A 23,600-nucleotide genomic window follows, 5' to 3' on the forward strand; every position below is an offset into this window, starting at 1 on the left:
GGCGAAAAAACCTTACTAGTAGAAAACATATATGCACCAAACACAGATGACACATCATACTGGGAGGAGATATCGAGGAAACTGGAGGCATACCAATCGAACGACATGACTGTGCTGGCAGGTAACTTCAACCTAGCACTAGATCACACCCTAGACAGACAATCAAGCCCGGCCTCCCGCATCCCACAACACTCTTAAGAACATATGTAACAGATTCAACCTGAAAGATCTGTGGCGTTTACAACACCCGACACCAGGGACTACACATTCTACTCCAACCCACACAACTCCTATAGTAGAATAGACTACATCATCATCTCAGGCTCGCACACGCACCTGATAGAACACACGGAAATTGCGACAAGAACAATCTCCGACCACTCATGCATCAATCTAGAACTAACAGGTTGACACAACAAACACAGAACCCGCAGATGGAGGTTCAACAGCATAGTCATGGCAAAACAGGAGGATAAAACTGGAATTGAGCATGACATCAGGGACTACATCAAGGACAACGACAAACCAGACATAGACCCAAAAAGCCTGTGGGAAGTGCTTAAAGTGACAATCAGAGGTGCGCTGATAGAGATCAAAGCCAGACGTGATAGAGAAGCAAAAGCACAGCTGGACCAACTGTAAATTAAACATATCGGGGACACTTCAAACACTGACACGCTTGTAGAGCTCACAGAGAAAAAGTATGGACTCAATAGAATTCGCAGCGAACGAGCAGGCCAATGGATAAGAAAATACAAACAAATCAACCTCTGCGAGGCAAACAAGGCAGGGAAAATCCTAGCATCATATCTTAAACATAAACAAAGACAACACTGCATCTCAACAATCACAGACGCAAACAACATCGCACATACCCGACACAAGGATATCCGACGCACGTTCATGGAATTCTACCAAGAGCTCTACAAAAGAGACAATACTATGGACCAGGAAGGCTGTATGGCCTACCTAGACAGACTTAAACTACCCAGGATAACAAAAGAGGAAGCAAGGGTACTAGGCCAAGACATAAAAAGCAATGAGATTACTTTTGCTATTAGGTCCCTGAAGGACAACAAAGCCCCAGGGCCAGATGGATACACAGCCCCCTTCTATGAAATCTTCCAAAACCAGCTACTTCCGGTCATAAAAAAAGGGAGGGGAAGGTAACAGAATCTATGTCACAAGCCAACAAAATTGTCATACCCAAGGAAGGCAAAGACACATAGTGGCCCAAAAACTACCGCCCCATTTCACTAATCAACATAGACTGCAAGATATATGCCAAAATCCTAGCCACAAGATGAAACAAAGTGCTCCCACAGCTGATTGGAAATACACAGGTAGGCTATCTGAAAACACGCATGTCTCACGACAACACAAGACTCCTTTGCCAGGTCATAGAGCACTCCTCCAAATCAGCAACTCGGCTGTAGCAATTATGCTTACCATCGGGACATTCTCGGTGCCAAGAGGGTTTATCTGGCTAGGAGGATAGAGGCATCTGCGAACTCCTGTAAGGAGATCTTTAATATTGTGAAGGAGTTTACGATCCCCAGCTCCCATCCGCCCCCTCCAGCTTCGGCGGATGCTTGGGCATGCGATCTCGCTGGTTTCTTCACAAATAAGATCAAGGCCATTCAGTCCACCTTCGTGGAGGAACCGGATGGAGGGAGTGGTGCGAGGCTGGACTTTGGACTGCCGCAGACTTCGGTGGCAGTGCTGTCCGACTTCCCTACTGTTTCCAGCGAGGCCTCTTTTACGTTGTTGGCCAACCTTAAATCTGGTTCGCCACTTGACCCCTGCCCTGCCAAATCTTTGGCCGGGATGGCGGCAGTGGTGAACCCTTTGGTCAACCCTATCCTTAATGCCTCCCTGAGGGAGGGACGGGTCCCTAGCTCTTGGAAAAGAGCGTTGGTGATCCCCCTCCTAAAAAAACCGGGCCTTGACACCGAAGTCTTGGCGAACTACAGGCCTATCTCGCTGTTACCAGCACTAGCGAAGCTTACGGAAAAACATGCTCACGGCGCTCTCTCTAGTTTTTTGGAAGCCAATAATCTGCTCCATCCATCTCAATCGGGCTTCCGACCTAATTTTAGTACGGAAACAGCTTTGGTAGAGGTGACGGAGATCATCAGGGAGACTCTGGATGCCGGCGGCAGGGCCATGCTGGTCATGTTAGATCTCTCGGCGGCTTTCGACACCGTCCCCCACAAGGCGCTTCTAACTAGGCTTTATGACATCGGCCTGAGGGGGACGGTGCTGAGGTGGTTTACTTCTTTCCTGGAAGGCTGCCGCCAGACGGTCTGGGTTTCCCAGAGCTCCGCCGAGATGCCGCCATTGGGAGTTGGGGTTCCACAGGGTTCTGTGTTGAGCCCCACATTATTTAACATCTTTATGTCCCCTCTGGCGGCCTTGGTGGAGGCGTATGGGGCCCAGATCGTCTCCTATGCCGACGACACGCAACTCCTCTTCACATGCGGGAAAGATCAAGAGTTTGTGGGAGAGAGAATCCGGGACTGCCTTGCGCTGGTCTTCGACTGGTTCCAGCGGAACGGTCTGAGGGCCAACTCAGGCAAGTCCGAGATTTTATTTTTTGGTTGCGTTGCCGATCCGGAGTGGCAGCATTGGTGGCCGTCCGACATGAGTCCTCCTGCACAGTCCTCAGTGGTGGCCAAAAATTTAGGCGTCAAGCTAGACAATCAGTTGTCGCTCCGAACTCACATCCTTGGCCTGGCCGGCACCTGCTATGGATTACTGAAAATGCTCCGCAAATTTTTGCCTTTGTTATCTGAGGAGCACAGGAGGATTACAGTGCAGGCTCTGGTCGGTTCGAGGCTAGATTATGCCAATGCTCTTTTTCTCGGCCTTCCTGATTATCTGGTCCAGCGCCTTCAGGTGGTGCAGAACTCTGCTGCCCGGGCGATCTTTGGCCTAGGGAGACGAGCTTGAGCGTCCGGGTTGCTCCAGTCGCTTCATTGGCTCCCCATTAGGAAGAGGATCCAGTTTAAATCCTTGACCCTGATGCATAAAGCTCTGCATGGATCAGGAGCGGGATATCTGCAGCGGAGACTGACTTTTTATCGTCCAGCTCGTTCCCTCCGCTCGGAAGCTCTTTGCAGAGCGGTGGTTCCACGGGTGAGGAAGGCCCGCGCGGGAGGGCGGTCTTTTGGTTGCAGAGCCCCCCAGCTTTGGAATCTGCTTCCATTTTCTCTTCGGAGTACTGCTAATTTGCTCCAGTTTAGGAGGGGCCTGAAGACCTGGCTTTTTAACTCCTAGTCTGTTTTACTGCCCATTGTTTTTGTTTTGTTCTGTTGTCTGTTTTTAGCTGTGTTGTGTTATTTCAATATGAGTTGAGGGTGGAAAGCGTCGGGACACTCCCTGTGAGTAGCTGTACGCTATACAAAAGCTCAATAACAGAACATAACATAACATAACATGCTAGATGCAGAAAAGGCCTTTGACAGTGTCCTGGCAATTTCCAGATGCGTCATGTTGTAAAGACCTGCGCCAGAAGAGGCTTACAATCGCAGGGGGAGGCGTTCTGGCGCAGGAACACCTCCCAAAAGTGGCTGAGTGAAATCTACAAGATTTCACTCAGTCACTTTTGAGCCCAAGCTGCGTCAAAACACTGCGCCTGCTTGAAGCAGGCATAAGGATTGACGCAGCATTTTGCACATAGGGCCCCCCTGATCATTGCTGGAGCTGCGATGCGCTTGCAACGCAACTCCAGCAATGCGCCGCTTTTACGGCACAGATGTGTCACTCATCTGTGCCGTTTTTGCCCCATGGTGCGCCGCATTGTAAAGGTCGCGCATCAAGGGTGGCGGATCTGCAGCGCTCAATTACTGGTGCATCCTTGCCGATATGCAGGGATGCGCCAGTAATTGTAAATCTGCCCCTCAATCTTTCAGTATCTGGAGAACATAAACAAACTTAATGCCAAGAACCCCAGCTATTGGGAAACGCAGCTAGGTTCTACACTCACCAAACAAGAGTTACACACCCTTTGGGCGGCCCCATCAAAAAATATGATATCGCTAGCACAGATGAAATTCTGGTTACTACACCAAGCATACTGGACACCAGCGGGCTTAGCATCGATAGGACGGGAAGATAGCGACTGCTGCTGGAATTGCGGCTCAGAAAAGGGGGACCCAGCACACCTCATCTTCCAATGTAGTAAGGTTAAAAATTTCTGGGGGAAGGTTTTCAATTTCATGAACAAGGCCCCAGGCTGTACTCTAAAAGAAGAATTTGTCACAATCACCACAGCACACATCACAGCGAACATAGCCACACAACAAGACAGAAACCTCCTGGACTTCCTCCTGATGACAGCAGTCAAGGGGTGGCTGAACTGGGTGACATATCTGAGAGGGGGTGGACAACACTGCACTAAGAAACAAAACATGGAAAAACCCCAACAGAGGTATGTGGTCAACACTAGACAAATTCCTAAACCCATACAAACCCCCATAAACAACGTAAAATATGATACATCTGCAAAATGCACTCCCACTAGGGTCCAGCAAAATAAAAGGGTGTGGGGGCAAGAAGGGGTGAGGAGTTTGCAGGGGGCTCAAACTCCCTAGTGAAACTGAAGGTCAGCCACTAAATAACCGCCAAAAACATATATGTTTTGTGGTATCTGATATGTACTCGCTAGATATGCGACCAATCGCTATTACCCAAATCTTCACTGTTATATGTGTGCAAGTCAGAAGGGCAGATAAGCGCGGACTGAAAGACCAATCACTCACCCACAATTACATGAAGTCGATTTCGTAAGCTGTATGCCCCAATGTGACCATCCGCGAAATGTGCTATTTGTTATATGTCATGCCTCATATTGTAATGTAAAAATACCAACAAAAATACTTTAACATTTTTTATTTTTAAAAGACATTCTTCAGTTTTAGATGAGAGATCGCATTATTCCTGCCCTGATCTTTTACACTGAATGCCAGTGAAAGCTTTTATTCTGTTCATGTCCTTGTGCTTGGTATATAGATCCATTTTCTCTCCAAGTAGCTTTGTTCCAAGTCTGCAATTTCATCTATATCAGCCACTTTGTGTTGTCTTAGGTCACGGTACAAATTGGTTGATCCTTAGTGCTTGCCATATTACGCTGGGAGGCCAAACTTTTTCTGTAATAGCTGCATGAGATTTGAAGTCTCAGCTAAAACATGCTTCTGACTACCACAGATTTACACAGGAGTGCAGAACTGGCTATTAAAAAGATATCACGTGGAGGGGAGGAGCTTAGCGTGCATCCAAGATGGTCAAGTGAGCTGAGAGCTCCCAAGACCCTCGGTGCCTCCTACATCTATCCTGTCACGGATCCTGTTAGGAACGACGGGTTATTGTAGATATAACCCTCCTGAACTACTTGACCTTTTCAAAAATTGATTTGGACGCCGGGAACCTGAAATACTCCGTCCTGACGCCTGAAGGCCTACACTGGGAGACAGCCTGTGACTCGAGCATCCGGAATACCCGGGGGGGCAGTTGAACAACAACGGCTGTTGGAAGAAGACTGCTGCCCCTGGTTTACTTTCGGTTTCGTTTTTCCTGCTCTAGTCCACTAAAAGACGGCTGCCCTTTGTTCTTGCCGGTCCATGATACAACTTGCTCGACTGCTCCTATAGGGCGCCATGAATTTAGATTTTTCGCAGTTTTCTCTGTGTGGAGCCATTCGCACCAGGTCCCAAAAGCCCCTTTGGGGCGCACAGCTCAACATGACGGGCAAACCTGAAAGGGATAAACGGACGATCAAGAACACATCTCGAGGTGGTGCCACTCAATCCAACATCATGGACCGATATACCCGCCCCAAGGGTTCCCCCAGTGGGACTGGTAAAACTCCGGAGGACCTCGGAGGTGGCCCCCCAGAAACGGAGGAGTTGACTCTGCAAGACATAATGGGCGCCAATGCGAGCATGAAATCATCCGTCGGCCTCCAAGATCGACACAGTGGCTGTTGATGTCAGTTTGATCAGGACAGACTTGGCTAAAACTAATGAGAGGGTCAAGTTGTTGGACATTAAAACTGCCAGTCTTACAACCGACGTGTCCGATCTCCAGACTGAAGTCCGGAACTTAAGAACCACGAGTGAACAGTTTCCCGCCGGCTTGAGGATTTTGAAAGCCGCGCGAGGCGCAACAATGTGCGAATTATCGGAGTTCCGGAGACGTCTGCTGAAAAATCAACTGATCTCCTGGTGGAAGATTTGATCTTAAATCATCTTGCTCCCAAGGGCCTTAGCAACTTCTTTGCGGTGGAGCGTGCCCATAGAGTTCCGGGCGGAAGACGCAAACCGGGCGCCGCACCACGGCCCATAATTGCTAGAATCTTTAATTTCAGAGACAGGGATGCTATCTTGCAGGCTTCGAGGACCAGCAGCCCCACGAAATTTGAGAATGCCTCCATCAGCTTCTACCCAGATTTCACCCAATCGGTACAGAAACAGAGACTGGGATTTACCGGGGTGAAACGTAGACTAAGAGACTTGGGCCTGAAGTACGTAATGCTCTTCCCTGCCCGGCTACGGATTGAGCATAATGAACGCGTACTATTTTTTGATCGGCCTGAGGTGGTTAGTGACTGGCTGGACACTTTGTCAACGCAACGGGACCGGACGGAGCAACCTGGAGGTGCAGAGGGTGGCCAGATGGAACAGGAGGAGTAAGGAGACCGGCGTATGAAACTCACATACCGTGCAGGGGTGGTTCGTTTTAATTTTGGGTCAATGGGACTTTCACAATTACAAACCCTGAGGCGGCGGGGGGATTGGGACTCTTCCTCCTCTCGGGATGTTCCTCTTTCTTCTTGTAGATTAGTTTTTGGGGCAGGGCGACATGTACACTTCAAGTTGGGGTGGTTTTTTGTCTTACTGCAGGGGTGCAGGGAGGGGAGATGCATGTTTGGGGCTTTCTGGGGGAGGAGGGGGGTTTCTTTATTCTTTATGAGTTGTTTTAGAGGCTACGTATTGTTGTACACTTCGATTTCCGTGTCCTTCTTAGTGTTCGCCAGTACTCATGGGATGGGGGGCAGGGGGTTGAGAGTCTTAAGTTGGAATGTCAATGGCTTGGGGGACAGGATAAAGCGGGGAATAGTACTGCAATATTTGAAACGCCACTCCCCTGATGTGGTACTATTACAGGAAACACACTTGGTGGGGAACACATGTCACGCAATGAATCGGAGGGGTTACCGGTTGATCGCACACTCGGGGTTCACCTCTGGATCGAGAGGGACTGGTGTTCTTGTTAGAAATTCCCTCCCCTTGGAGGTTGATGATACGGTCCTGGATGATAGGGGACGATACGCAGCCATTATTGGTAGGTGGGAGGGGAAGACGATCTCCATTCTCTCAGTGTACGTTCCCCCGGGTTTACAGACCACGACGTTTGCCGACTTGGGGAAACTGGTGTTGGAGCTCCCCGAAGGGATTTTGGTTGTGGGAGGAGACTTCAACTCTGTTGTCTGTGGTAGGGAAGATCGTAACCCTCCCAGAGATCTTACGCAATCGCAGTCCTGCCTTGGTGGCTTTCTGGATACACTGGGGCTGGTCGATTGTTGGCGAATGTTACACCCCGGGCAAGCCCAATATACCTTCCATTCGGGTGCACACGGGAGCCTTGCAAGGCTCGATTACATCCTCATGCCTGCGGCACAGGCCATATCGGTGAGAGAGGTCGACATTTGCCCAGAGGCATCTCGGACCACTCCCCACTATGGCTACTTATAGATCTCCAACTGGGAGCCGGGGGTTGGGTCGCCCCGATCAATCCTTGGCATCTCCGGAACCCTGAAACCCAGGCGGGTGTGGTCAAGGCTATCGACAATTACTTTGCTGAAAATGTGGGATCGGTGTCCTCGTCTATATCCCTGTGGGAGGCTTTCAAAACTGTTATTCGGGGCCAGACACTGTCGCTGATTGCCTGTGCTAAGAGACGTAATAATGAGGAGGTTGTAAAGCTAGAATCTGAAATCACTGCCCTAGAGGCCGAGCTGGACGCCGGGGCTATGCAGGACAAGGTGCATGTCTTAAATTTAAAACAGTTTGACTATAGAGCCTTGGTGACAGACGGTGCTAAGGCCATGAGTCGCAAGCAACAGGGCCGTTTGTATGGTGTGGGTGATAAAGCTGGGAAATTGATTGCATGGTTGGACAAGAAGGAAAGAATGAGTCGAGTGGTGGCAGTTGTTGAACGAGCGGATGGTGTGCGTGTGGTTGATCCGCTGGAGATCGTCGAAGGGTTTGCATGTCATTTCCAAACGGTGTATGCACCAGTCTCCGACAGGCCGGAGGAAGACTCGCATCTTCTGCTTAGAGATATCGCACTGCCCAGCTTGTCTGATTCTGATAGAGAGCTTATGGAGGCGGAATTTTCCACCGATGAAATAGCGCTCGCTATTCGCTCTATTCGCTCGGGAAAAGCCACAGGCCCAAATGGTATACCCATCGAGTTGTACAAGTTGTGTCCCAACAAAATGGCGCCGTATCTTCGCTCGATGTTTCTGGAGTCAAATGAGAAGGGCTCGCTTCCCCGAGATCAGAGATTGGCGTCCATCATCGTAATTCATAAAGAAGGGAAACCCCATGACTCATGTACCTCTTAGAGACCTATATCACTTCTGAATGCCGAACCTAAGATCCTGGTGAAATTATTGGCAAATTGATTAATTAAAGTGATTGGAGACCTGATACATCCGGATCAGTCCGGATTTATTCCAAACCGCAACACTGCGTTGAATTTACACCGCCTTCACGGCGTTCTTGCAAGGGTGGGGACATTGAGTGAGCCGGCCATTTTGGTCTCTCTAGATGCCACTATGGCCTTCGATACTGTGGAATGACCATATCCATGGGCGGCCCTTACGAAGTTCGGCTTTGGACCGGTGTTCATCCGCTGGGTCAAACTTCTCTATGAGAGGCCGCTAGCTCAGGTTGTTGTCAATGGTAGGGTCTCGGAACCTTTCGTTCTTGGGAGAGGTACGCGACAAGGTTGTCCCCTATCTCCGTTGCTGTTTGCACTCGCATTGGAACCCCTGGCCGCATGGTTGAGGTGGGTACCATCGCTCAAAGGTATCAGGTAGACCCCCGACTTTGAAGAACGCATATCGTTATATGCGGACGATATTCTCCTGTACCTTACTTCCCTTCGGAAATCGCTGGGGGTACTGTTTGATGTCCTCAGCTCCTTCGGTAAGAACTCTGGTCTGGTGATCAATTGGAATAAGTCCTGTGTATACTCGCTTACTGGTGAGATACCGCTCGTGCTGCGTAACTGCCCGATACAGATCTCGCATACCGGCTTCAAGTACTTTGGGATACACATTTCGCTTGACCCCGCGATTCGGTATCAGCGTAATTTGCTCCCTCCACTTCTCCGGTTGAAATCTGATGTGAAAGCTTGATGTAGATTGCCGTTGTCTCTTGTTGGTAGGGCAGCCCTATTCAAAATGATGTCCCTGCCCAGATTTTTATACGCACTCCAAAACACATTTGACCTAGTGCCCACCAGCTATTTCCACGAGATCGAATGCCTTCAGAGAAAGCTACTGTGGGGCGGACGACCCCGTATTGCCTTGGTATGATGGAGGCAATGTGTTGCCTGACATCAGACGTTATTATTGGGCCTCCCAACTGAGTGCAGTCAATCACGCTATGTACAGCCCTGTGTCCAACCCAGCCTTCGCCATGGATAAATGGCTGCTCCCGGGTGGGGACTATAACAGGGCGCTATATTCCAAGCAGCCGGGCAGGACGTTAACGGGACCCACTGGAGTTGCGATGCGGATTTGGTATAGTGCAAATGCAGCTATGGGTAGGTCGGACGTCGTTACCCGAGCGGCTCCGCTCTATGTCACTGAGAAACTAGGCAATCTATGGACTACCAAGGACTTCGAGAAGTGGGACCTCATCGGTATCAGCAAGGTTGGGGATCTCTGAGTCAAGCACAGGATAAAGACTTTCGATGAATTAAAAACTGAATATTCACTTAGCGACAGGGAGTACTTCCGGTACCTGCAGATCCGACATGCGATTGGCTCGGTCTTCCCGGCCGGTACCCCCATTCCGGAATCTTCCTCCCTGGAAGATAGAGTGCTTGATGGCCACGTCCTGGACAGTACCATCTCACTCATATATAAAAAACTCATAAGTGACTGGACGGACCATTTGCTACAACTGCGAGAGGCTTGGACCGGCGATGGACTGGAGCTAGATGGTGAGGATTGGCAGGCAGCGATATCCTCTCCTAAGGAGGTCGCTATCCCGGCCCGTCTTCGACTGGTGCAATTAATAATCTTACACCGTGTATATGTGACAGGCCCCCGATTGTTATGTATGGGTTACTCTGTGGATGGGTTATGTAAGCGTGGGTGTGGAATGGTGGGTACCTTCCTCCATATCCTGTTGGAATGCCCAGAGGTCGTGTCCTTTTGGAACCGTGTGCATGATGTCATGAAGGAAGTTACAGGAATTTCGATGTTGCCTGAGGCCCGTAGGTGTCTGTTGAATGTGTGGGAACCCAACGATTATAACGTGGCTCAGACACAATGGGTCACTCTAGGGAATATGGTGGCCAAAAGAGATATTGCACAGCTATGGGGGTCCTCGAGGGCACCCAGGCTCTCAGCTTGGACAAAGAACATGGACTGGTGCATGTTTCGAGAAAAAACGGTATATGTTGCATGGGGTAGGCCCAAGAAGTGGGGGAGAATATGGAACCAGTGGAATCAGTACCGCAGAGAGATCTGTACTCCCTCTTTTGTGAATCCACCGGAGGTGCTGCAGTCCCCTTAGCCTGATGTTCCTTCTATGGTCTTGAGCTTAGTCGATATAATGATTGTTTTCTCTCTCTCCCCCTCCCCCCCCTTCTGCTCACAGCTTCATCTACTGACACATAAGAATCTTCAGATGCGGTTCTCCCCTTCCCAGGAGGGACACTCATGTATATAATTCCTGCTTTGCCTCGCCATTTTATATATTTTTTTTCTTTTTGTTTGTTTACACTTTTATAAAACAAAAAAAAGTAAAACCTTGATTTCTCCTGTGTCTTAATGTACATTGATATGACATGTAAGCTTAATCGCCGCCGGACCCCCGGGTTGCCGGCTGAAGCGCTGTGTAACTGTATTATATTATGCATTTGTCTGTATTGGCGACGGCCGGCCCTAGTGGTTGTGGGCTTGCTACTGTATTATTATAATGGTCAATAAAGGTTTTATAAAAATAAAAAATAAAAGATATCACGTGAATTTCTTTTCAGTATGATTGTGGTCAAGATGTCTTATAAAAGTTGTGTAAAAGTTAACATTTCAAACTTTCAAATGCAACACCCCACCTAATTGTACACCATGTTTCATTTAGATCAAAAGCACAAATACAATAATTTTAAAGCAGCATTTCCTTTAAAGAACTTGATTTTGTGTCAGCCCCTTTCTCGTGATTGGTTAGCTTTATTCTTTATACCAGTTATAATTTCCTTTTCAAATCCTCTCTACTCTTTACTATCCTTTTGATTGAATATGTGATATCCTGTAAAATTAAGTAGGATTTTTTTGTTTTGTGGGTTTTATTGCAGGACAAGGGCACTTTCCCTAATATATACATATTAATAATGTGTATTCTAATTACTATTGATTTATGATTTATGTAAACAAGTATTTAAAATCTTCATTGAACACAGAAAGTTAAGAGATAAAAGTAACCCTGTATTAAATTCGCTTTAATAAACTTGGATTGATAAATCAACTGAAATATATCCTGGTCGCTACTGCTTTGAGTAAATTACTATGGTGGCAAAGCGTCCTGAAGGGCAAGAAATTTACTCCTGATTCTTCCCTGTATGTCATGGTACCACTGGAATGTTCAGTGGGAACCTCAGTCCCGGCTGATCTGCCTGTAACTTACAATGCAAGTACTGTGTGGGGCAGAGGCCACAGGCAGGTAGGGTGGTCAAAAGATTAACAAGCACAAAAAACAGATCCATGCAGGCCACTACTATGCAAAGCCACCCTTGCAACCCTACATGGGAAGGGATCAAAAGGGCCTCACCATTTTGAGAAAAGACATTCATAGCACTATAGTCAATTCACCTACACACTTTTCTAAGTTATAACACTCTCTTTTGGTTCCACTGAATTTAATCCTCCTTCTGTGATTAAGCCATTACATGACATGTAAAATAAGATATTCTATTTCATGCTTTTTATATATTATTTATTAGTCCTTCAATAAATTAGTTTCAATATGGCATCTATATTTAAAGTCCACATTAATCCATAAAAGACCTCTTTTTTGAGCAGGAAGGTACATTATTTTTTTAATTAGTATTGTCGGTTTCTTTTGTTCTGGTCTACAGAGAGCTTTAGCTGTCAGTTGTTGAAGACCCATTGTCTCCAATGCAATAGATAAAACGTAGAATGGGCTTTGGGTCATCCTTTAGTCATGGTTGGCTACGTTTATAGTCTATATCACTTAGATGCTTCTGAGTCATTGGCATTCCTCTATAGTCTTGTGTTTGTTGCGCCTCCTGATGATTTCATTTAGACCATCCTTTGATTTTATGAGTTTACACTTCTGTTGTTAAAGGACTATTTTTTCATTTGACTTTTAGTTCTTGATGAGTTTCCTATCTCTTGCTCTTGACATGGCAACTTTCTGATATCTCGCTCTCCTACATTCTAGTAGGCTCAGCCCTAAACTACACCCCTACTCACTCCTACATTTCAATCTTGCCCCGGCATTGTTTCTTGTTTAATTCATTGTGCAAGGGTCTGGCTGATTCACACTGCTGTCAAGTTGTTTGCGTCTTTATCATCTTTGTTTTCCACTCCTGCCCTTCCAGGTAATTTTAGATTTATCCTAATGAAGAGCAGAATGCATCTGATCCAAAGCTTTTTTTCTGCCATTTCATAATGCACATTCTGTTTTTCCTAAACAAGCAGTGGTAAAGTGTTAGGTTTGAAACCCCCATTTCCGCAAAGAACTTGTTTCAGGCTATATTACGTTAGCCGTGCGTGGCTAAATATACAACATCTGTGCTCAAGTTATGCAACCCACTGAGTTATCCCCATAATGTGTAGGCTTCAGTTAACAAGTGTGACTCCAGTTTTCGTAACCCCTTTTGGCTGCTTAGACTATGCCTGAGATAGGCCTCACTCTCATATTGCTTGCCTCAGCAGAACTCTGTATTTCGTTATTATTTTCTCTCCAGTCCAAGGCTGTTTTCTCGACTTGCTAATGAATAGGTTATTCTGCCATTGCATGCCTAGCTGAATGAGTAGCTTCTGCTCCCACGTTAGGAGATGCTGAGACCTAGCACCATGGCCTTGGAGTCTTGATAATGTGTACGCATCTGGCAAGTGTTAGCTCATTCTACTCTGCCTCTTTGTTCGTGTTCAGCCCAGGCTGGTATATTTCCATTGTGGGCGTGGTTGTGGGCTTCACAAGAGGAATGATTATCCACTGTAGACTGAGGGGCCAGTCCCTCGTCAGACATCTTAGGGTGCAGGTCATTATGGACTCCTCTGCAGAGTACTGCTAATAAACCAAATGCTTGTATTCACTACTGTCTGACTGACTCTTCCTTCTTGGGAAGGCATAGCAGGTGGTTGTAAGAAACCTGCGAAGCCCCTGAGGGCCATGTCTTTCAAAAGCCAGGAGCATGCTTTAAAGGTGAGGCAGATTGGCTGATCCTATCCTTGTTTTCTTTTTTAACAATTTTGTCATAGAGCATTTAAAAAAAAAAAAAAAACATTTCATTTATTTGAATAATGATCATATCAAGCCTTGACATTCTGCAGTCTACATTAAAATGTTTGTTTTCGGGTTCAGTTGATTTATTTGTCATGCTGCTTTTTAGAAGTAGTGTAATTTGTTCCTTTAAATACCTTACCTAATCATTAGTTCTTAACTTTATTTTCTGCTTTAAGGAAAAAAATACTTTGCATGTTAGGCATTACTTGATGATCTGGAATGCTAAAATGGGTGGTATGTTGTAGTTTAAACCCCCAGTTACGAGGTAAGGAGGTATCTGAGATAAATTCAATGTTGGTCATGCAAAGAAATCATGACTTATTGCAATGAGGAACAGGAGTTGGTGTTTTGTGGGTGCACTTCCCCTCATGTGGCAATGACTGTGATAAGGAAGACTGAATGTGCTGGTGTTGTTACTTTTGAATCACTTTTCTCTGTTGTGGATTCTTTTCAAATGAAATTCAGCTTCTTTTTCTAAAGCTGTTTCTTTGGTTTGGTTTCTCTGTACTGACATTATCATATTATAAACTAATATTCTGTCTGCCAAGGTCAGAATTATAGAAACAATAACGATATTGTAAGATATAATGGTGAAAACGTTTTAAGGAACACATTGGAGAATGCGGTACATTCCATGAAATAAACTATGAAAAGGATGCTATATTTACAGGGAGAAACAACCCTGCATTAAAGCTGTCAACAAATGATCACTCAATATAAACCTTGGATGCCAAGAATCCACATTCAATGGCCTAGAGTGCAAAGAACTAAAAGTAGAACTTCCTGAGTTGTCAAATGAAGATACAATTTCTCCAGAATTCAGAATATTTGAGCCTTGTGTAATTGTCTTGAGGCCCAAATGAGACTATTCTGACAAAAAGCAACAGACAGACATTCACAGAGGCAGCAAAGGGAAAACACACAGAAGTAGTTTAGCATACTACATGTTTGTGTAGTGCTTATGCTGTTTGTCAGCTGTGTTACAGCTCTGGTGCTGTAAATCAGCGTCTGTTGAAAATACCTCCTTAACATCTCTTGGCATTATGCATAACCCATATTCCGGAGTGGTACAAATGATTGCTATCCCTAAACGCAGATTCTTGCGAAACATTGCAGAAGTGTATAATTCCATTACCCCCAAATCCTATTCATTATATGTTTTGCAATCAACTGATGTGGGGTTGGTGCACAGTGAAAACACACTATAAACCTGACAAGGAAGATAATTGATAAGGCTACCAGAGTTGCTTTACCAGTCACCACAGACACCAGGCTTTAGGCAGCAACTGCCGTCCTGGAACTTGGCCCCCTACATTATAATTGTCCCCCAGATTCCACTGACCCCATTCCAACTCAAACCCCAAACATCTATAGTTTAGCGCAACAAATCCCCCTCCCTACAAAATAATATTCAACAACATTACTATGGAAAAAAATAAAATGGGAAAGCATTCACAAATGGAGAATCCAAAATCTGACACTCAGTTACAAGAGGAAAAATAACATAGAGTAAAAAACTTATGAAGAACGGTTACACATGTAACTGTTTACCAATAAGAAATCCACAATAAGAAATCCTTTTGTAGAATACGAACAAGCTAACAGTGACATAACATTGAACCAGCATCACCAGAGTGTAGAAGAAATACACAATTATGGTCAGAATTAGTTCAACAGATATAAAGCCTAGTTTCTGCTATTTTTGTAGGAGTAAGTCCCTGATGAAGGGTGTTGCCCAAAATGCATTGGGCACATTTATGGACACAAATGTTTAAAGCATATAATCAGAATGGATTCTATAAGAGGAATGAGAACATAATTCATGGAAAGAAAAATATAATGAAATAAAAATGTCACTTGATTACCTGAATACAATTGATGAACAAATATTCTTGAGTGCAGTTGGCGGATTCGCCCTAGGAACTGGGAACAGCGCTACTATCACTAGCTCATTATTAATCACATAGGTGAAACATATTGCATTTACCAAAGCTTGTTTTTACTTCCTTTCCCTTTAAATGGCTGTTGATGACAATCTGTTCATGATTCAATTTTTTTGTTTGCAAATAACCAGTCAAAAATGGCTGGCAAAATATCTCCAAAATGAAATATGGCCGTCCGATTTGGTAATTGTAAAGTCACTCAACATCAGTCAGGAAAGTTTCCCAATGCTATAAAATGGCAGGCGAGCATGATGTTTGTTGCATTAAGTATGCGCACTAAGACTTTGAAATGGCCTTTAACTGCAGTGTATGCACAGTGCGTCGTGTCACCTGTAATCGAGTCCAGGGAGGCACTGACGCTCGCCGGAAACCTGCCTGGATATACACCTCAGGCACATAGGACACATGCAATGCTGTGAAGAATCAGTCGGTAACGCTGGATCGACGGATCACACAGCTAGATAACAATCAGCACAGAAATCATTACGTCAGAAACGCCCTACCTTGAAAGGCTCAATTGGACCACCGCAGTGTCCATATATGCTGCCACGTTTAAAGGAAGATAACTGGTAAAGGGACCTGAGGTGCTTTATTAGTCATCAGCGACACCAGACTCCAGGCAGCAACTACGGTCCGGAACCCCAGCACCTTGCATTCCACTCGCCCCAAGATTCCACACACAACAGTCCAACTCTAACCCCAAACCCCATCACAATCAATCAATCATTACATTTGTAAAGCACGCTACACACCTGTGAGGGTCTCAAGGCGATGGGGTGGAGGGGGTGGGTGCTGCTACTGATCGAAAATCCAGGTCTTGAGAAGTCCTCTAAAGGCAAGCAGCTCCTGGGTCTGTCGTAGGACGGTAGGGAGAGTGTCCGACGTCTTGGCGGCGAGGTAGGAGAAGGACCTGCCACCAGCAGTGGTTTTCCAGATGCATGGAACTGTGGCGAGGGCGAGGTTGGCAGAGCGGAGGCTGCGGGTGGGGTGTAAAAGCTGAGTTTGTCGTTGAGGTATGCTGGTCCGGCATTGTGTAGGGCTTTGTGTGAGTAGATGAGGAGTTTGAAGGTGATCCTCTTGTGGACGGGGAACCAGTATAGGCCGCTCAGGTGGGGTGTGATGTGGCTGCATCGGGGGACGTCGAGGAGCAGTCGTGCTGAGGCGTTCTGGATGCGTTGCAGCCGTCTCAGGAGCTTGGTTGTTGTTCCTGCGTAGAGGCCGTTCACTTAGTCCAGTCTGCTGGTGAAGAGAGCCTGGGTGACGGTTCTTCTCGTGTCGGAGGGGATCCATTTGAAGATCTTGCGGAGCATTCAGAGGGTGTTGAAGCAGGAAGCAGAGAAGGCGTTGACCTGCTTGGTCATGGTGAGGGTGGAGTCAAGGATGACCCCGAGGTTGCGTGCGTGGTTGGTGGGTTCTGGGGCTGTTCCTAGCGATGTTGGCCATCAGGAGTTGTCTTGTCTGAATTCAGCTTCAGCCTACTGTCCTTCATCCATTCGGCGACGGCCTTCATTACTCTGTGGAGGTTGGCTTTGGCGGTGTGGGGGTCTTCGGTGAGGGAGATGATCAGCCGGGTGGCGTAGGAGATGATGTGGAGGCTATGTTGTCGTGCGACGTGGGTGAGTGGTGCCATGTAGATATTAACCAGCGTCAGGCTGAGGAATGATCCCTGAGAAACACCGCAGATGATCTTGGTGGTCTTGGAGCAAAAGGATGGGAGGCGGATGCTCTGGGTTCTGCCAGAGAGGAAGGATGTGGTCCAGGCCAGGGCCTTCTCTTGGATTCAGGCGTCATGGAGGCGTGCTGTTAGGGTGCGGTGGCAGACCGTGTTGAAGGCTGCTGATAGGTCCGGAAGGATGAGGGTGGCTGTTTCTCCTTTGTCCATAAGGATCCTGATGTCGTCGGTGGCGGCATTGAGGGTGGTCTTGGTGCTGTGGTTGCTGTGGGAGCCGGACTGGGATGGTTCCAGGATATTGTTGTCTTCGAGGTAGCGGGTCAGCTGCCTGTTGACGATCTTCTCCGTGACTTTCGCCGGGAAAGGGAGCAGGGAGATAGGCCGGAAGTTCTTGAGCTCGTTGGAGTCCGCCTTGGGTTTCTTCAGTAGGGCGTTGATCTCGGCGTGCTTCCAGCTCTCTGGGAAGGTTGCTGCCTCTAAGGAGATGTTGATTGTTTTCCGGAGGTGGGGGCGATGGCTGTGCTGGCTTTGTTGAAAACGTGGTGAGGGCATGGGTCAGATGGGGACCCAGAGTGGATGGAGTTCATGGTCTTGACGGTGTCTTTGTCGCTGATGTTGGACCAGGTGGTCAGGCAGCTAGTGCGGGTGGTGGTCACAGGAGTGGTGGTTTCGACGGTGGAGGTGGGGGTGGTGGTGTTAAAACTGTCATGGATGTTGTTGAAGCTGTCATGGATGTCGGTGATCTTGCAGTGAAAGAAGGTGACCAGTGAGTCGCACAGGTCTTGTGATGGTGGAATGTCGTTAGTGTTAGAGCTGGGGTTCTTTCACAATGTTGAAGAGCTCTTTGCTGTTGTGTGCGTTGTTGTCTAGGTGGTCCTTGAAGGCGGTCCTCTTGAAGGTCCTGGTGAGTTGGTGGTGTCTGTGGGTGGCATTCTTGTAGGCTGTGTGGCTGTCTGGTATTCGGTCGCGGAGCCAGCTCTTCTCCAGCTTCCGACAGGTGCGCTTGGAGGTCCAGAGGTCCGGAGCGCTTCGGTGAACCAGGCAGCTTTCTTGTTGGTGTGATTGGTGGCAGAGGTCCAGAGTGGGTCGAGGGTATTGGTGCAGTCATTGATCCACTGTTTGAGGTTGATGGTGGCGGTGTCACGGTTGGTGAGGTCGGCGGGTGGTCCCAACAGATGCCCCATCAGCAGCGCGGCATCTTTTGGGTGCAGTGGTGTGTGGTGGGTTTCCTGAAGGTGAAGTGGACGCATCTGTGGTCTGTCAAGTGGCGTTCGGTGGTGTGGATGAAGGAGACGTGGGGACTTGCGGAGAAGATGGGGTCCAGTGTGTGTCCAGCGGCATGGTTGGGTGTCATCACAAGCTGTTTGAATCCGAGGTTGGCGAGGTTGTAGATCAGGGTGGTGGAGTTGGCGTCGTTGTTGTTCTCGAAGTGGAAGTTCAGGTCCCCAAGGAGGATGTAGTCCGTGGAGGCGAGGGCGTAGGTGCTGATGAAGTCGGCAATGGAGTCGCTGAATTGTAGCCTGGGTCCGGGTGGTCTGTAGACAAGTGTTCCTCTGAGGGTGGTGTTGGGGTCGGTGTGGATCTGGAAGTGCATGTGCTAGGCGGTGGTGATGGTGTCGTCGATGCTGTTCGAGACTCTGAGGGTGTCCTTGTGGATGATGGTGATTCCCCCTCCCACTCCGTTGGTGTGGTCTCTGCGGGAGATCTTGTAGCCTTTTGGGAAGGCTATGGCGATGCCTGGTGCCGAGGTGGCTTTCAGCCAGGTCTCTTGTCAGGAAGGCGACGTCGGGGTTAATTGAGTCTAGGAGGTTCCAGAGTTCGATGGTGTGCTTGCGAGCGGAGCAGATGTTGAGGATGGTGCATCGGAGGTGGCTGGGTTCTCTGATTGATGGTTTGGTGAGCCGGATGCTGGTGAAGCTGCAGTTCCGGCAGGTGAAGGGTCCTTGGGTGCGCCTCGGGGTGGCCCAGTAGTAGGCGTGATCTTGTCCGGGATTGAGTGCGTGTGGGGTGCTGGAGTCGTAGTGCAGTCTGGTGTTGTGGCGGCTTCGGGGTACAGGGGTTCTGGTGCTGGGCGCGGTCCAAGAGCGGACGGGCGCAGACGGGCTTGCCTTTGGCTCACCTACGGCGCGTCAACGGCGCTTCCGCACGGCGGCTGCCATATGAAGGGGAGTTGGGAGGGAGGAGCAGCTGGGAGGGGGAGGGAGCCAATGGGGGTTGAGGGGTGGGGCCGCAGGGATGCAGCGGTGGGAACGGGCAGGAGGAGAAAACAAGCCTAAGGCAAGGCAACAGGCGAGCGGCAAACAGAAAAAACAGAGCCAAAAACAGTCACAAATGCAAGCAGTAACTGGGGCACAATATAGGTGGTCACAAAGGATACTGGGGGCACAAAACAGGTGGCAGCAACAAACCTCAGGCCCACTGGCCACCAGGGATGAGGAGCAGGTGAAAGCTTGTGGGTGGAGGCGGGCCTCGAACACTCACAGAGCGATTCAGCAGAGGGGCCACAGGAACACAGGCGCAGTCAGGTGGAGCTGCATAGGCGGCGTGAGGAGCGACCTGCCTGAAGGCAGGGACAATAGTTAAACCCAAAAAAAACAATGCTTCAATTGTTGGCTCAGGGTATCTTGCACACAAACATTGTAATCTGTGTTTTCATAAGAGTGTAATGGATGAAATGGCATGTTATTTTGCTGGAGCTGACTTCTGGGTAAACTTTTTCTGAACTTACTGTCCATTTCTCGCCGATCTCCACTTGTCATTTAGTCAATTAGTTTATTATAGCATAATATGCTATAAAAACAAAAAGTAAATTTAGAGTTATCACCAGTGACATAACACTATCTGCATAGCAGATCTATTTCGATCCCCAAGATAAAAACTCTTTACAGTACAAATCATTTTACAACAGTTCAGCACATCAATTAAATCAAATGGCACATAAAATATATAGAAATTCTCAATCAAAAATAGAAGGAGACCTTAATGAGTGGTAACATTTGTAAAAACCTAAAGGCTGGCCAGCGATTAGTTAATATTTATGGTTTTTAGAAGTATTTTAAGGTACTGAAAGTGACCTGAATATAAAAATAACAAGGAAAAACACTTGGTTGCTCCTGTCATTTTTGGTGAGACTCTGTAAATAATTTGCCCTGGCTGCCTGTAACCTGTAAATTCCTTCAGTTGGTTCCCTGTCACTAATACCGACCCAAGATGTGAAAACTATTCCTCTCAAAGATGGCAGGTAAGACTAAATGCATCTCTATTTCTCCCTAATGGTTCAGTCATCCACTTGGTACCAGGGCCTGTATTACAACTAGAGTACATGTTCCCTGTTTGCGCCATAGCACAACTTTAAATAGGTTTGCAATGAGCAAACAAACAATGCAAGTATGCTCTATGACAGTGAATGCTCTATTACAGTGAATGTGCTGCTTTAATCAGCCGCTTTCTGTTTCATTGTGCAGACTGCACAAATCTGCAGTTTAGTGAGGAGACAGAGATACCCCAGCAGGCGGGTCCAGCGTAGGACTGCACAAGTGTACAAAGGGATGTCTTGCAGGGATCCAGGCAAGCCGTCCCCCCTCACCCAGAGGGCTGACATCACCTTTATGTGGCAAACTTTCAGTGTACCTCCTGACAGCTTCTTTACCCTTGTGTCCAGGTTCATTGCACAGCACAAAGGCTGTGTCGAGGCAAACAGATTCCCTCCTTTGCATGGGGCCAAATCCCCATGAAAATGAGGGAATACCCTCTCAAGATAGATCTAGTGCTACATGTTCACCAAGGATATCAGTATTGCAGAATGGTCCACAGAAACTCTGTAATACCAAAGCGCCCAGGGGACGCACAAACCGGGCCCATTCGTCTGTTGTGCCTCCAGGGCATGTTAAAGATTGGAGGGATTTGTTAGCATGAGCTGAAAGCCATTTTGTATTTCTGGTAGCCATCTTGTTTGCCATGTGCTGCCACGTGCTTGCCATGTGCTCTGTACTCCCTCAGTGTTGACTGATCTTGTAATCTGCCTAGAAACGAACTATATTTAGCATCTTAAACCTTCGCACATGCTCAGTTGAGCTTGCAGCTGTCCTTGCAGCTGTCCTTGCAGCTGTTCCTAGTCCGTAAATGTCAGGATGTGTTCACCAGAATTAGCAACTGTTAGCTCCTCCCACTTTGTTGAGCAAGCAGATCTTGTATGCCCATATTAGTCATGTTGCATGCTTACATGAGCCAGGACTGCCTCTTGGTCTGATGCTGACTAAGTAACACTGAGCATATATAAGGCCTCTGTTTTCTGTACTCCTTGGACTGCCTTATTCAGTTGCTAAGGCTTCTGAGTGACGTAGTCTCCCTCATCTGAGGTGAATAAATGCTTTCTTTTTATATTTCAGCTTCTGTGCCAATTTCTTCATTGTTGGTTTAAAAGGACCAAGTATCAGTGAGACCCCTGAGAAGGTTTCTATGTTCTTCAGGCAATTTGTGTAATGTGGCTCCAGCCCCATTCTGATATCACTAAGACAAATGCTACTACTTGAATAGGTTCTTGGATTTGAGTTGACATTTTGACACCAAGGCATCACATCACCTTTCAAAGCAGTGCAATATATATGTGCACCCACATACAAAAGGCAGAAACTTTACCTGTTTCCCTGGATGTATTTACAAACAAAAGGAAAGTAGCACCCCTTGGGATAGTCATTCCAGGTAATATTCCCTGAAAAATAAAGAATATATGATATCATGTACAAATCATACAAGAAGAACGCTCAATGCATTTGATATTTGTTATTGTGTTGCTAGATCTAGAAGATTGTATATTTTATATTTATATGCTATGATGTAAAATTCTCTTTCATGAAGTATATTAGACTTACATCTTGTGTTCACTGCGGCCTAGAGGACAGGTGAACTGCATACCCGATGGATTCTGGGAACTAGCAATGGTTGTCCTGCCTAAGATGAGTAAACATCTTGAGGTCTCATGTTAACTAGTGCACGAAATTAACAAACAATTCCACCTCAAGCAAGAAGGGTTCTTTGGAGATGACACTAAGATGATAAGTGAATGAGATAACATACTGCCTAATTCTATATGTAAGAAACAATAGCTCACTGAGGATCCCAAAGGAAGAACAACATTTAGAAGTGATATCATAGAAATGCTTGGTATTTGTTGCTGATTACAATTAATATGTGATAGGAATTTTGTCGTACAGACACCATAGTGAGCCATTGTTACCAGGATATATGTTTTACCCAAGGCTCTTCGGATCCATGGGCTTACCTTTTAATAGTACTGTCTGTTTAGATGAAGCACTCTATTCTGCACCTCTGCAGTTAAGTGCAACAAGCAAACCCAGGTACCGTTTGCCCTTATTGAGGCTCTTCAGTCGTGGCTGCCTTAGTTCCAGTGGCAGAGTGAGCAAGGAACCCACTTCTGGGCATACACATGGCGACTTAGGCTCTTACATTAAATACATATAGGTTAATGGGCGGATGCTTGCAATAATTCTAACCACTGGCTGCAGCTCGGTATCCCTACCAATATTCTGGGCATATTAGCAACACATTGCGAAAATATCGCAAAGCACGCTTAGCGTTAATTTTTTTACCGCCGGCTATCGCTGGTTTTTATCGTGGAGATAGCGTGTTATTAGCAAAGCATATCTCCAAGGTGATAAAAAAATCCAGCGATAGCGGATAAATGCCTGATTGTTGCTGGAAATCCAGTGATTAAATTTATCCAATAGTGAAATCCTTGGTAATAAGCCAAGGTGGTCTTAACCTGACAATCCATCTCCCATTGGAATTATGGCTAAGTCAGGTTTCAATCAGGCATTAGGAATCAGCGATAATCGTGGTTAGCTGAACTTTTTTAACGCAATGCAGGTTTGCAGCTGCATTGATAATAGGAGGTATTCATGCTAGCGACTGTATTCATGGTGTTTCTCGATGGTAACGCCTACTTTGCATCTCATTAGCGATGTTTATCTCTGAGATGCTTAGCACTAGTATTTCAGCAGCTAACATGCGCAAATGCATGTTAGCGACACCCTGTTGATAGGGCTATAATAATATCGCCACCTTAGTGGGAAAAAGTGCCACAAAAGTGGCGATACTGCCCTTGATAATATGCCCCTTCATTCTTGTACCCATCACGCCACCTCAGGCTCTGGCTTGGCAGTTCAGGCTGGACTGTTCCTATTGAAGTAA

General features: G+C 47.0%; 1 protein-coding gene across 1 annotated transcript in view; it reads right to left on the reverse strand.

Annotated features, from left to right (window-relative positions):
- Nucleotides 1–23,600, reverse strand: part of LOC147734826 (snaclec subunit B-like) — a 102,163-nt gene that overhangs the window by 10,366 nt on the left and 68,197 nt on the right. The window contains exon 6 of the mRNA XM_086953643.1: nucleotides 22,029–22,101. Coding sequence (XP_086809769.1) covers nucleotides 22,029–22,101 — 73 coding nt within the window. The remainder of the gene's footprint in view (nucleotides 1–22,028; nucleotides 22,102–23,600) is intronic.

Source organism: Lissotriton vulgaris, chromosome 1_2, assembly GCF_964263255.1.
Source record: "Lissotriton vulgaris chromosome 1_2, aLisVul1.2, whole genome shotgun sequence".
Classification (NCBI taxonomy): domain Eukaryota; kingdom Metazoa; phylum Chordata; class Amphibia; order Caudata; family Salamandridae; genus Lissotriton; species Lissotriton vulgaris.